This window comes from Tachypleus tridentatus, chromosome 11, assembly GCF_004210375.1.
Source record: "Tachypleus tridentatus isolate NWPU-2018 chromosome 11, ASM421037v1, whole genome shotgun sequence".
Lineage (NCBI taxonomy): Eukaryota > Metazoa > Arthropoda > Merostomata > Xiphosura > Limulidae > Tachypleus > Tachypleus tridentatus.
Genome location: NC_134835.1, coordinates 94633887 through 94649036, shown reverse-complemented (window position 1 = coordinate 94649036; position 15150 = coordinate 94633887). Strand labels below are relative to the sequence as shown.

The following is a 15150-nucleotide window of genomic DNA, read 5'->3' as shown; positions in this document are numbered from 1 at the left end:
CAAGGGGAATGAAATATGCCTTAAGGAGCAGGTGAAGTGAAAACACATGAGGAAATAAATTCAAAAGGAAGTAAAGTAAGGGAATGGAGAGCAACATTTACACCCCAACCTGGAAGAGCAAGTGAGCAAGGAGGTTGACAAATCTGGAAGAAATGGATTAACATGGTGAGGACAAGTAAGAGAAAAACCCTGCAGTAATGGGAAAGATGAAAGCTACCCAATAACCTGAAATTCAGGAGACAAAAGACTCCTAGTTGAAAAGTCACATGAGAAACTCAGAGTCTAGTAAAAGTAAAATGAGTAAAGAATCCCAAAGCCTTGATCCAAATGTAAAAGATCTTTCTCTTTTGCTGATACCCTTCCATGGAAGGACAATTGGCTGGTTTGGTGTTTTATGACACAAAGCAACTAGGCTATCTGCACCAAACATTCAGTAAAAAGTTAAAATTAAAGTAAAATTATTGATATTCAAAGGAAATTAAGGTAAAACAAGGCAAAGTTTGATTTTTGAATGAAAAACGTAAATAGCATTAAATCCAATAAGGGAAAAACTACAGTAATACAAGTTGTAAATGACTTTCTGTAACATAATTGTAATTATCATAACTCACCAGGAAGACAAACAGATAAGTTCAAAAACCACCCTTGGTCACCTGAAGTTGGCTTTCCATCCTTGGTTGAGTTACCTGATGTTAAAACAATTTTCTAATTTCAAATTGAACAAGATGAACTTTGATTCTTAAAAGTGAATCACATTAAAGGAGGTCTAATGTACAAATTAAAAACTGAAATACCATTAAAAAGTTTAATGGCCTTTGAAAAACTACAAACATTACTAAAGTGAACAGTGTCACCATCACCAATAACACTGCCGAACATTATGGATAAACCTTGGGACAGAACATGTTTAACATGATGCCATCATTGAGAATCATAACAATGGCAAGAAAGTAAAATGTGGCTTATTGTGACCTGAGTGTTACACAGACAACATATCTGTGCTTCAGTCCCAGATAAAAGAAAATGAGTTGTAAAACTGTGACTAATGTATGGTCTAGTTAGAACTTCCTCTTTCTGATCCTTACAGAAGCAAGAAGGCCAAAGTTCAATAGAAAATTTTATTTGGAAAAACTGGTTTTGATGTTGCTCACTCCAAGTCAACTGCCAACTGGCACAGAGCTGAGCCTTGAATACAGGACCATTCTCCAGGTATGGAACATGAAGTGATAGTGACAGAGCAGACAGATTTAGCTGCAGTGTCAGCAAGCTTTTTCCTGCAAATACCAACATGGCCCGGTATCCAGAAAAACTGGACAGAAGTACATGTTAAAGAGAAATGGGCTAGTTGGTTTTGAATATCAGCAAGAACAGGATGTGAACTAACACAAAGTGATTCCAGGGCCAGTAGAGAACTAAGCGAGTCAGTATAAATAGTGCAGTTTAAGTATGCTTAGCTTCTATATAATCCAGGGCAAGAGAAATGGCAAATAGTTCAGCAGTGAACACAGAAGTTGTAGTGGGGGGATTCTGCATGCAACCATTGAACCACAACAAACCACGGCAGAGCCCACACTGTCACCTAATTTCGAACCATTTACATAAATAGAAATGGATGGTTCGAAAGATGTTAAGCAAATAACAGGCAGTATTTCCAATTGTGAGTGTCTGCTTTTCTCAGATGATTTAAAAATAGGTCATATATATGCAAAAACGGCTCATTTGGGTTGAGAAAATATTTTACATAGAAGAGCGAACAACGTATCAACCTTCTTCGGTCATCGTCAGGTTCACAAAGAAAGGAAAAGGTAACTGAACGTAAGCTGACCACATGTTTGAAAGGGGTTGTGCAACTGAGTGTCGGAACGTAGAGGGCGATGTTAAATGTTTGAATATATAATTTTATTTATTTTATTATATTAATATAGGTATAAAGGCGTTCCCTTATATTGGTTTATTTTGGGTTTAAGTTGTTGTATAAGTAAGGCTTCTTTAATTTTGCGTTTGTTTATGTTTGTTTCTTTATTTAGTATTTGAGTGTTTTCTATGGTTATGTTGTGTTTATTTGACTTGCAGTGTTCGAAAACGTGTGAAGGTCACTTTTTATGTTCTTTGAATCTGGTTTCCATTTTTCTACTTGTTTCTCCAATATAGAAGTCGTGGCAGTTATCACATTGTATTTTATAAATAATGTTGGTGTGGTGTTTGTCAGTGTAGTTTTTACATAGTATAGACCTCAGTTTTGTGCCTGGTTTTTGAATAAATTTGGTATTAACTGGAATGTCATATTTTGTTACTAGTTTTTGCCAAATGTTGGTTATTTGTCTGCTGATGTCAGGAATATATGGTATACAGCAGTATATGGTTTTGTGATTTTTTTGCTTCATGAGATACATTTACTTTTGTTGGTTGATTTTGCTTTCTGTCTAGGTGTGTGCGTATAATGTTTTCTACGGTTTGTGGAGGAAACTTATTGATGTTGATGAAGTATTGTTTTATTTTGTCTAATTCATTGTTAATTTTATCTGGTGAGCATAGTTTTATGGCTGTGTTTATTTGGTTTCTTAGCATGTTGAGTTTTTGTTTTGTTTCATGTGTTGAGTCCCAAGGAATGTATTGTCCAGTATGGGTGATTTTTCGGTGGATTTCTGTTTTGAATTGTGTGTCGGTTCTTGTAATTTTGAGGTTAAGAAATGATATTTGATTGCTTTCTTCCTGTTCACATGTGAAGTTAATGTTGGGATGTATAGAGTTAATGTGATTGAAAAAATTAAGTATGTGTTCTGTAGATTTGAATCCCACAACCGTGTCATCTACATATCTGTACCACTATAGTGGTGGATGTAATGCTGTGTTAATTGCTTGTGTTTCAACTTGTGTCATAAAAATATTGGCTAGAACTAGTGATACTGGGTTGCCCATGCTTAGGCCATTTGTTTGTATATAGTTTTGGTTGTTGAACATGAAGTGTGTCTTTATTGTGGTGAATTCTATGAGGGTTGCTAATTGGTTACTGGGAATGTCTGTAGTTGGGTTAGGGTCTCGGATATAGAGTTCTAAGGCTATCTTGCAGGCTTCAGTGGTTGGAACTTCTGTAAAGAGGGATATAACATCGAAACTGGCCATTAAGACTTTATGATTAAGTTGATTTAGATTAGACTTGAAATTAAAAGAGTCTTTGATGAATGAGCTGGCTGATGTTACATATTTGGAGAATGCCCATGCTATGTATTTTCCAAGATTGTTATTAAACGATTCATATGTGGACATTATTGGTCGTAATGGACAATCTGGTTTATGAGGTTTGGGGATGCCGTATATTTGTGGTGTGCGTGAGTCGGTTTTACGTAGGTAGGAATAAAGTGTTTGTGAAATTGTGTTGGCTTTTTTCATCTGTAGTAGTAATTTGTTCAGTTGTGTCTCGTGTGTCTTTGTTGGATTTGTGTGTATTGGTTTAAATTTGTTCGTGTCTGATAGGATGTTCTTCATTTTTTGGATGTATTCATTCGTGTTCATTATGACTATAGCGTTACCTTTATCTGCTTTTAGAATTTTTATGTTTTTGTCTTGTTTTAGGTTTTTTAATGGAATTAATGTCTCTTTTTGTAAGGTTGTTTTTTAGTTTTCTGTTTTGTGAAATTATGTTGATGGTTTTGTGAGAAAATTATTTGAAAAAATCGTTTAAGATGTTTTTAGGTGTTTCTGGAAAATATAAATTTGTAATTTTACCTGGGGAGTTTGGTTGTTGGATGTCAATAAAATTATCTAAGTTGTCTTCTTTCTGTTGGTTGTTTTTGGTTGTTTCTCTGTTTTTGTTTTCTGTGGAAAGTATCACAAGTCTCCTGGCTAGATCTTCTAAACATGTTTTGATTTCTATGGTTGGAATGTACCTAGGTGCTATTGCGAAGTTGACTCCTTTGTTAAGTAAATGTATCTCGTCTGTGTTTAGTTGTCGGTCCGATCTGTTAATTATGAGGTTAGTCAACGGTTTGTCATGTTGTTTGCTCTTCTATGTAAAATATTTTCTCAATCCAAACAAGCCGTTTTTGCATATATATTTCTCTACAAGTGGGTTTTCTCGACATCACTGAATAAAAATAGGTCAATTTTGGAACTGTAAAAAGCCATGGTGGGATGATCTGACCAGTGGATACAGCAATATTATTCAAGAACAGACCCAATTCATCCAATTGCACCTGGATACAAAAGGCCAAAAGGAGCAATGGCAGATCATCTGTTCTGAAAAAGCATGGCCCACTGAAGAATGAAAACATAACCCCAGGTGGGATGCTTTGGTAAGGAACGGAATTTCGAAAAATACAGTAAAGACAGTCACAAATGGCAGAGGTGCAAAGAAGGTTCATGAGACTCTTATGTATCAACTCCAAACTGGAGAAGTGCAGAAAGCCCCAGGGCAGAGCCAAAGTCTTTGATGGCAAATGGGGTCCAGCCTCTTTGAGGCTGAGGTCCTAGCAGATCCATAGATCAGTGACGCATAGTTGAGTTTCAATCGAATAAGAACACGATATATCTTTAGCACAGAACATCAATCTACTCCCCAAGTGGTGGAAGAGAGGACATGGAGGATGTTCAGTGCTCTTGTACATCTGACCCATAGCTGCTTCATGTATGGTATAAAGGTCAGCTTACAGTCAAAGATAAGCCCCAAGAACTTTGTCTTAGGGACCACAGGCAGCACAACTTCACCAATACAGAGTTCAGGATAAGAGAGAGAGAAGTTAAGGCCATTTGCTGTAGTCCACTTCAGTAAATGATTGAAGGCAGTCTGTAGCTGCCACTTAATATACCTCATTACAGTAAATATACCTTAGTATATCATGAATAATATAGTCACCAATACTGGAAGATACACAAACCGGCTCTACGTGAAAGTCGTCGACATAGAGCCTATTTGCAAGAGTGATGGCATTAATCTCTATACTAAAAAATGTGACACTCAAAACACAGCCTGAGGGACTCCAAGTTCTGTAGAAAAGAAAGGGAAAGTGTTCTGGTCTTCTACAAGAAAATTAACTCTCTTAGCCACTGTTGCTAAACAAAGTAATTTTCTTTTAGCCACAGTGACAGTTATTTAGCCACAATTTTAGGTCGTCAAAAACTGTGTGATGCATGACTTTTAACATGCATCAATTTCATCCAGTAAAAAATAGTTGTAATTATGTGAAAATCTACAAGACGTTAAGTTTTGTACTATTTTTTTATTCCCCAACAATCCTCCATGCCAAAAAAAAACAAAACAAACAAAATAACAAAATAAGCAGGATAAAGAGGAAAATAGAGATACATTTCTCAAAATAACACAGAAACAAAAAAATGACTTAAAATTAGAATATGGCAGCATGACTAGTAGGTAGATAAATCCAATGGCAGCTCTTCAGCCAAATCATTCTCAACAAAAGATGTGGTAGAAGTTGACACTTGAGGTTCCGAAGCACATTTCTTCAACAGAGAATGGTACCCACGGCTGTCTTTGTGAGTGACCCAGCATCTGAATGCAGAGTTGAAGTTAAAATGATCTAAAGGTTTGGACTCCACGGATAAGTTCAATAACATCTGTCTTGGCCAAAAACAGACCGCTCCTGACATCTGTTTTGATGCTGTTATATCTGCTAATTCCCCACTCACAGTCAACAGAGGTAACTGGAATTATTAATCCAATTGCTGCTGAGACAGATTTGGAAAAGTTTGACAGGTCTTGTGGATGTATTCCTTGTAGAAGCTCATGTTTCTGTTTTTGAGAGCATCCTGTTCCATTATGTTCCTTAGTAGCAGCCTTTCAGTCAGTGCCTATCCTCATTGACGAAAGGAGAGAAGTGCTGGATGAGTTTCTGCGGATCATCCTCATCAGATACTGCTCTGCTGTGACATGGGCTAAATATTGAAAAAAATGGCATGATGTTAGTGTCTGGGAATGCTACTTGTAGTCTTGTGACTACCACTTCAACAAATGACTCAGCAGCTGATCTGTACTTTTCACTTTGTTTATCAATATCTTTGATGACATGTGTAAGAAGTGTAACCACTGGCATCAGGAGCTTGTGGGAGTTCCTTCAGTGCAGTCTGTGTGTAAGGACCAAGGATGTGTACCAGCGACTGAATTGACAGAATTGACCCATCAATAATTGCTTTAGCCTGATCATAAGAGAAATCAGCTCTCTGTAGAGATCTTGACAAAAGTCCAAGAATGCCAACAGCATCAGCCAAAAAATGTGTCATCATAACAAAGCTGTAACATGACATTTGCTGGACTAGACCACGTAGCAAGGCTCGTTCTGAAGTACCACGTTCCATTGCTATGACCTGCAGGCAGCTTATAACAGACGCAATACAGTTGACTAGTGCTTGGACAGAATCATTAAGAGTGCCATTGTGTGAAGGACACTTGCTTGATTTTGTTGCTTTTCTCTCTGCCAGAACCCAACACAACTTTGGAGAATATTTCAGGATTTTTGCAAACTGGTTCAAAACTAAAATGTATCACAAGGTATGGCACCTGGTTTGCTGCCTTTTCAGCTGCCAACTGTAATATGTGTGCCAAACAATGACTTATTATCCAGGGACATTCCTCCTTAAATTTTGTAGCAACACCCGTTTTTATTCCCACCATGACATTTGCACTATCAGTTGCAAGTCCAAACAATCCTCGATCTGCCATGACTGAGCTTATTGTGTTGTAGATAGAATCAGCCCCAATGGTGGTCAGCTCACGCACAGCAAGGAATCGACTTGTAACCTCACCTAATGATGAAAGATACCTGATATAAATTATCAGTATAGAGGGGTCATTCCATGTCAAATCATCCAGGGGGCTGCAGGTCACCCCACAGAATGCCTTGAAAAAATTCACATGCTCATCTACCCATATAATGAAACACTGCCAAAAATTAGATCAATATCTCTAATTGTGTCTTATTTACAGCCCTGTAAAATTTAGTTAATTTTTGTTTATTTTTGGCAAATTCATTTTCGGACAACTTTGGCTGCTTAAAGCTGTAAGAGTAATGGTGGTAGAAGACTGAAATTTGCTACACTGACTGAATTACTCTCACAGAATTCAAAAATGGTCTCAAACCAAGTTTATCTCTCTCAGGATTTGCAATAGTGGGGCTGTAAAATTACCTGAAAACCCAAAATCATAAAAAACATTGGTTTGTGTAATAAGCCATAGCTCTCTGACTTAATATGATACAAAGCTGAATTTTGTAAATATTTTATTTACAAGTTTCTTTCAATTTAATAGTTTACAAACTTTGTCAAAATTTATTTGACACTGGTGCAAAGTAACACCTTCGTTTTCATAAATCAATGGTCAGTAGTTGTAACATAGTATTACTGAAAATATGTAGGGAAAAACCTATTTAATGCTATAAATCATTTTTTGATTGTTACAGACTTTATACTATGTTGTATCTGTTATCCATTTTCATGTACAACAATTCAGGATTATCCAAAAAACTTGCATCAAAATTATTGTACCCAAAGACAGAATTTCCTCAATTTTTATTTGCCAGATTAATGTTTTGCTTCAAATTTTCAAGTCAATGTTGCATGTTTAACTATTTCAACCGTTTCAGCTCAAAAATATTTTACAACTGACACTGTATCATTTCCTAACATTTATTTTGTATAATTAAAAGAAAATTTTTAAATGTTCATAATTTCAGTTCTGCACAGATTTGAAGAGTTTTGCCTACAAACACTTAGTTTATCAGGATTTTTCTGCCCATGCCAAATTATAATTATTTTTGCTAAGAACCTCTCAACTCTAGAAAGTTTTATTATCCATTGCATAATTTTCAAGCATTTTCCTCATCTTTTTATGCTTTGTTTTTTAAACATTTTCATGTTCTCAGAAAATGGTCTGATCATTCATTTACTTATGAAACAGTTTGAATATACCTATAAAGTTTAAATAATACTGGGTAGTGTAAGAATTAGACTACTGCATTACAGCAGTATAAATATAGTGAATTTAGCACAGTACCAGTTTAAAAGAAGGGCTGCACACTGTTAAATTAAATTCTGATGATCTAAGCCTTTACTGAATATTACTTCAACACATAGTAACAACATAGCTAAATAAATTGGCTAACTGGCTACTTAGTTCTAATTTCAACCATAATACATTTAAAACAAGAACATTACCATTATGAGTGACATTAACATTACTTCATTAATCATTCATCTGAGTTACACAAGACTAACGGGGATTACTGTATATTTTAAAAAAAATAAACAAAATGATAAACGAACAGTCATCTCTAGTTGACATTAGCAATCTGTCATGTCCAAAATGTTTACATTACCTTTGTTTTAAAACTATGCATAAATTATGACTGCCAGAAGTCGTCTGTCATAGCACAGAGTAAATCAAAAATTTCTTTAAAAAATATAATATTGCAATTGTAATGGATATAATGTTATTTTAATATCTATGTTTCTTTCAGTTTAATATTTAGAAATGTATAAATTTATATTGTTACACATGTATTGCACAAGTCCTGCTTTTTCTCTAAATTTCTAGAAGATTTTAAAGTGTAAGAATCAACAATATTTGTTTTACATTGATGCCCACTGAACTTCCGAGGACTTCACCTAACGATTACAAATCACCATACCAAGAGACAGTTAATATTGTTAGATGCTACAGTTAATATGCTATAAACCTCAGGAACTATGATTGTGATAAACACTTATTAATCAGAAAACTACACATATTTGATCATGAAAGTTTACAGACTGCAAGCATTAGAAACCATTTCAATTTAGTGAACTAACTTTAGTATTTCTATAAGAACATTAAATATCTTCATCAGTAAAAAGCTAGCTTTTAAACAGCATAAAGCCAGCTAAGTATATACAGTTAGCCAGCTTAAGTAATACATAACAATATCAACTCAGAATTAATTCACCTATTGTGGACCTATACCATCAATAAAATATTTAAGTTCTAGACCAGCCAGAAGACCAAACATTGCTTGCAAGTTGGTAAAATTTGTATACATAAATCATTAGTTGTAATAACCATCATTACAAATTGTATTGTCATTTGTATATTAAAATATATTTGTGTTACAAAAGAAAATTGTGTGGATCAATCTTGTTGGTAAACATCATAAACATAATACATACTGACATTTAATTAACCTCCAAATTCAAATTAATCAGTAACTAAGTAGTCATTGTAGTTTAACACAAAAAAAAACATTGAGACAGAAAAGTTCTATACACAAATAGAGAATTAATGAGTGAATACTAATGCCTTCAATTTTTGATGTTGCAATTTTACATCCCACCACTCATAAAATTAAAAAGGGGGAATCCCAACATTAAAGAAGCAAAATCCATTAAATTAGATGTTGATACAGTTTAATCTTATTTTTCTAAAAAAGTTTGGAACAATATTCAGCTTTTAACTCTGAAACAAACAAGAACTAATCATCTATGACTCTTATCAATAACAGTGTTAATATTATTACTAATACTAATATTGATAACATGACGAAGTTTTAGTCATTGGGAAAAAACTTCACTGCCGTATTCCTAATTCAGTTATGGAATTGTAAAGGTATTAATTTTATGGTATAACCACTTGCAATATACATTGTAAAAGTTTAATTAAAAATTAACCTATCCTTAAAATGGTGTGCTACTGTATTATGGCACACGACAAGAGAAACTGTCGATCGGTAAATTCTAGTAGTTTCCTGGCATGAGGTAAACAAATCACGCACTCTTGAGACTTCACTATACCTTTTAACCCTAACGTTAGGTCAAAACTATTTCAGTTTTTTGATAGTACAAAGAGTATTAACATAAGTTCAGCACGAATTTATTGATACATGGTTACCTGTTTCTTAACATCTGCATCACTCAAAGCCATTGTTACTAACTTTGTATTACAAATGAAAAGATAGTATAATTTTATATTAAAGATAAAATATACTACAATTTAACTAACACAAGTTATTAAACAAACAACTTTAACATCAACCGAACGAGCCGATCGATCAGTCATGTGATCGTTCAAGCTTGCCTCCTATGTTCTAAATAATTACGTTGAAAATAAAGTTTATTATTATTGTTATTGTTAAGAGGCCCGGCATGACCAAGCGTGTTAAGGCGTGCGACTCGTAATCTGAGGGTCGTGGGTTCGCATCCTCGTCGCACCAAACATGCTCGCCCTTTCAGCCGTGGGGGCGTTATAATGTTACGGTCAGTTCCACTATTCGTTGGTAAAAGAGTAGCCCAAGAGTTGGCGGTGGGTGGTGATGACTAACTGCTTTCCCTCTAGTCTTACCCTACTAAATTAGGGACGGCTAGCACAGATAGCCCTCGTGTAGCTTTGTGCAAAAATTCAAAAACAAAACAAAAAAACAGTTATTATTAAGTATATAAGAATAATGAATAAATCATTTGTATGTAACTATCTGCAGGATATTGTACTATTAAGTATTTTATATGATCAATCTCTCTCTCTTCCTATATACTAAATAATCTACAATTAATATATAAAATTTGTATTCACAACATGGACAAAAAGTATTAATAGTGTCATTTGTATGTTTGCTCGTTTGTTTTTGAATTTCGCGCAAAGCTGCAAGAGAGCTATCTGCGCTAGCGTCCCTAATTTAGTAGTGTAAGACAAGAGGAAAAGCAACTTGTCATTTTCACCCACTGCCAACCCTTGAGCTAATATTTTGCCAACGAATAGTGGGATTGATCGTAACACTATAAGGCTACCACGGTGTGACGGGAATTCAAACCCGCGACCCTCAGATTACGAGTCGAGCACCGTAACCACCTGGCCATGTCGGGCCGTTAGTGATGTGAATATTTGATACAAATATAATATTTATATGAAAAAACATAACGTTTTGCAACAACGAGGGTTTTATTGGTCCATTGCAATAGTGACACCCTATAAACTAAATTAGAATTATTATTATTATTACAAAATATAATAAAACCTCTTAAATCCAACCCATATTATTCACATTCTTATCAAGCTTTTTCCTAAACTTGCTTACATTTATTATCTCTACAACATCCGAAGGAAATAATTACATTGGTTAACCACACCATTACAAAAATGAAACTGCCTTAGCTGAAGATGACTCCTACCCTGCCAAAATTTATATTTGTGTTCTCTAGTCCTAATACTGTCACTGTTAAAAATGAAAAAAAGGTGATGCATCAACACAATTAATTTCCATTACAGTCTTAAACGACTCAATCAGATACCTTCTAACTCTTCTTTTTTCTAGAGAAAACAAGTTTGGAGATTTCAGCCTCTCCTCGTATAACAACCTCTTCATCCAAGGCACCATTCTAGTATCCCTTGTCTGATCATTTTTCAACAATTCAATGCCTTTTCTAAGGAAAGGAACGCAAGATTGAACATTATATTTCCAATGTGGCCTAACTAGTGGCTTGTACTATGAAATTATAACTTCTTTAAATTTGTGTTCAATATTTATGTAGAGATAACCTGAAATTATATTTACCATACCACGAGCAACAGCATACTGCTTGAATGGCTTTAGAGACTGATCAACTATTGCAGTGAAATCTCTTTCTTTTATCACTCTGTTAAGGTCATTAACATCCAAGTTATAATTCAAACCCACATGCATTTGTTACGTATTATAACTTATTTCGGACGAGTCCCTGATTTATTGTTATTTACGTTAAGTATTATTATTTCAAATAACTGGAAAATTGAATGTGGATTCAAAAGTTAATTAAATGTTAATATGCATTAAATTTACGACACTTGCCAACGAGATTGATACACACAATTTTTCTTTGGGGGGCCGGCATGGCCAGGTGTGTTAAGGCATTCCACTCGAAATCTGAGGGTCGCGAGTTCGCATCCCCGTCACGCCAAACATGCTCTCCCTTTCAGCCGTGGGGGCGTTATAATGTGACGATCAATCCCACTATTCGTTGGTAAAAGAGTAGTCCAAGAGTTGGCGGTGGGTGGTGATGACTAGCTGCCTTCTCTCTAGTCTTACACTGAAAAATTAGGGACGGCTAACACAGATAGTCCTCGAGTAGTTTTGTGCGAAATTCATGGCAGTTTCATGATTATTGAACCGCGCAATACTGTTTTGTTCAAAGCAGGAGAACGTGATTTGTCTGCAGTAGTAGCAGTGACGAAGGTATTCAATCTAAAGCGTCATTATGAGTCGAAGCATAAAGATTTCCACAACGTTGTCGGTGATAAATGAACATCTCGGATTGAATTTCTACGGAGGTCGCTGAATCACCAGCAGAACGTTTTCTCAAAGCAGTCAGCAGATTTAGGTGCAGCATGTAAGGTCATTTACGATATTTCGTTGATGATAGCGAAATCTGGCCGACCGTTCACTGATAGTGATTTTGTCAAGCAATATATGATTACTGCATCGGAAAAGTTGCGTCCGGAAGCAGTTTGCAAGCTACAGACGATAACTTTGAATCGACAGTTCAACGAAGAATTTCACTCCTCTCAGCAGACGTGACGAGGCAGCTTACAAATAAAGCAGCCAACTTTGTCTACTTCTCTTTGGCAGCAGACGAGTCAACTGACATCAGTTCAACAGCACAGCTACTAGTTTTCGTCATCATTTGATATCACAGAGAAACTAATCGGCATGGGTATGCTCTATTCGAGGAGACAGTACGACTGTGTAGTAGTGTTTTATTGGATTTCACCAAACTGGTAAGTGTGACAACTGATGGAGCATCAGCCATAACCAGAGAAAGTAGCGGGCTGGTAGCACTGTTGATGAAGCATCGAGGAAAGCAGAACAGACAGTTGGTGAAGTTGCACTGTATTATTCACCAACAGAACCTGTGCAGTAAAGAACTTGGTTTTCAGGCACTGATGGAATTAGTGACGAAAACCATTAATATCATCAAATCACGAGGTCTCAATGACCGTCACTTTCGAAGTCTTCTTGAAGAAATTGATTCAGACTATGATGACCTTGTGTATCACTGTGAAGTACGCTGGTTGAGTCGAGGGAAGATACTCAGAAGATTCTGGGAGTTGATCGATGAGGTGATAGAATTCCTCAGAAGCAAGAACAAAGACACAGAAGTGATTTCCATGACTAATCCAGCATGGCAAGCTGATTTGACCTTTCTGGTCGACATGACACAACACTTGAATGATCTGAATTTGAAGTTGCAAGGCAAAAATCAGCTTGTCTGTTAGTTTGCAAATCACGTCTCAACTTTCAGGGCAAAATTGCAGTTGTTCCGGCAGCAAGCAACATCAGGCAACTTCGTGCACTTTCCCACTTTTCAGTCACAGCTACAGAAGAATCAGGACATTGACACACAAGTTTATGTTGGAAAGCTAGACACCTTGATTTCCTTCAACTCACGGTTTCATGACTTTGACCAATGCAGATTGTTGATGAAACTTTTTGCTGATCCGTTCAGTGTGTCAGTGGATGACTTGTCAGCAGAATATCAGCTCGAACTTACTAATTTCCAAGCATCTGATGAACTGCGTGCTATTTACTGAGAAAACAGTTTGCTTGACTTCTACAAAACGTTGTCTAATACATTTGCTAATCTGAAAGAGAACGCATTTGTCTACACCAGCATATTTGGCACCACGTACTGCTGTGAACAGGCTTTCTCGCATATGAAACTGAACAAAAACAACACTCGCAATCAGCTGACTGATGATCATCTGGAAGCAGTCTTACGTCTTTCAACGTCAAACATCAAGCCAGACATTTCTAAGCTCGGAGATGACATGTAGCACCATCCATTGCACTGACTTTGTGACGGTTGATGTATCATAACATTTCTTAGGATAATGTGTAATTGTTATTTGTGTGTTCTTAAATGTGATGTCCATCTTATGTGAAGCAACTGTGGGATGATTTTAATCTTCACTTTTTTGTGGCCCCCAACAATTACGAAAAGTCTGTTTGTGGCCCCTGACACAAAAAGTTTGTGTGCCACTGATTTAGATCGCCCCCGCCAAGGGTCATTTACCATGCTCATCTTTGGAAGTGTTTCAATGAATAAACAGTGACATGAATAACTCCAGAAAGAAACTTTCCAGCAAAAAGATAACTTGCTAAGGAGCTCATGGTTTCTGTCGAGATCATTTCCAGAGGATCACTAAGAATAGACCTAACAGCATATTCACTGGACCAACTGCCTAAGAAAATCTCCCTCAGTGTCAGAACTTCAGAAGAATAAGTGATAATAAAGGACATAAGGTCATCCTACCTGTATACCATATGGGTATCAAATGAGAATATCACCATTTATGAATGAACAGTTTTGTTTATTGTTTTATTTCAGTATTAGACTTTTTCACGGAGTGTCACAGTTCAGAAAGAGAGCAATGTTATAAGCTATATATTCAATGTTATGGTTTAGTTGTTTTCATGACGTAGTTATTAATCATAATGATGATGCTGGATCTATAAAATTCGCAAAAGAAGTCCTGGGGTACCTAGAAAGTTCTTGATATTATAATAATATAGAAATTTCGTGAAATTCGGAGAAACGAGAGTACATAATAAATACTAATAATCAGCATGTGAAAGTTCACACAGTATTTAGTGAGTTCATGATATAAGTGTCAGAAAAGCAATGGCTCAGTGGTAAATGTGAAAGTTACCGTATTTATTTAGGTCTTCAAAGATTAGCGAGGAATGATTTTTAATAAGTTTATTCGTAAGTTACACGTATCATTAGCCTCGGCATTTCTATAGAAAAGTTTCTTGTGCTTTTAGTATACTGCAAGTAAAAATAGCCTGTAGAAAATGTTAAAGAAGAAATAAACTAAATTTTTATTGATAAGTGAAGTAAATTTTACATTATTTACACCAACTAATTAAAAAGCAAAACAAAAATACAACTCAACGAAAGAACAAATTGTGACGATGTGTTGATTTGTAGAAATTGACAATGTCAATTTTGATGTACTTGTGAAACTTTGACTCAGACTTTCTTACATACTCTGCGTCTCTAATAAAAAATGTTTTAAATTTATTATATTATATTTATCTATAATGATGTAAAAATAGTTTCCGAAATTGTACTGATAAAATTACTTAAATTTTCAGAAATGTATTAAGCTCCCAAAATAGTTGTAAATATAATGAGTAGCCT

At 35.5% G+C, this 15150-nt stretch overlaps 1 protein-coding gene across 2 annotated transcripts in view; it reads right to left on the bottom strand.

Annotated features, from left to right (window-relative positions):
* The window catches only part of Vha26 (V-type proton ATPase subunit Vha26), a 45819-nt gene extending 35475 nt beyond the window's left edge, over nt 1–10344 (bottom strand). For both annotated transcript variants that reach the window (XM_076468722.1, XM_076468721.1), the window contains exon 1: nt 9869–10344. In XM_076468722.1, coding sequence (XP_076324837.1) covers nt 9869–9901 — 33 coding nt within the window. In that variant the 5' untranslated portion in view covers nt 9902–10344. The remainder of the gene's footprint in view (nt 1–9868) is intronic.
* Nucleotides 10345–15150: the final 4806 nt, after the last annotated feature.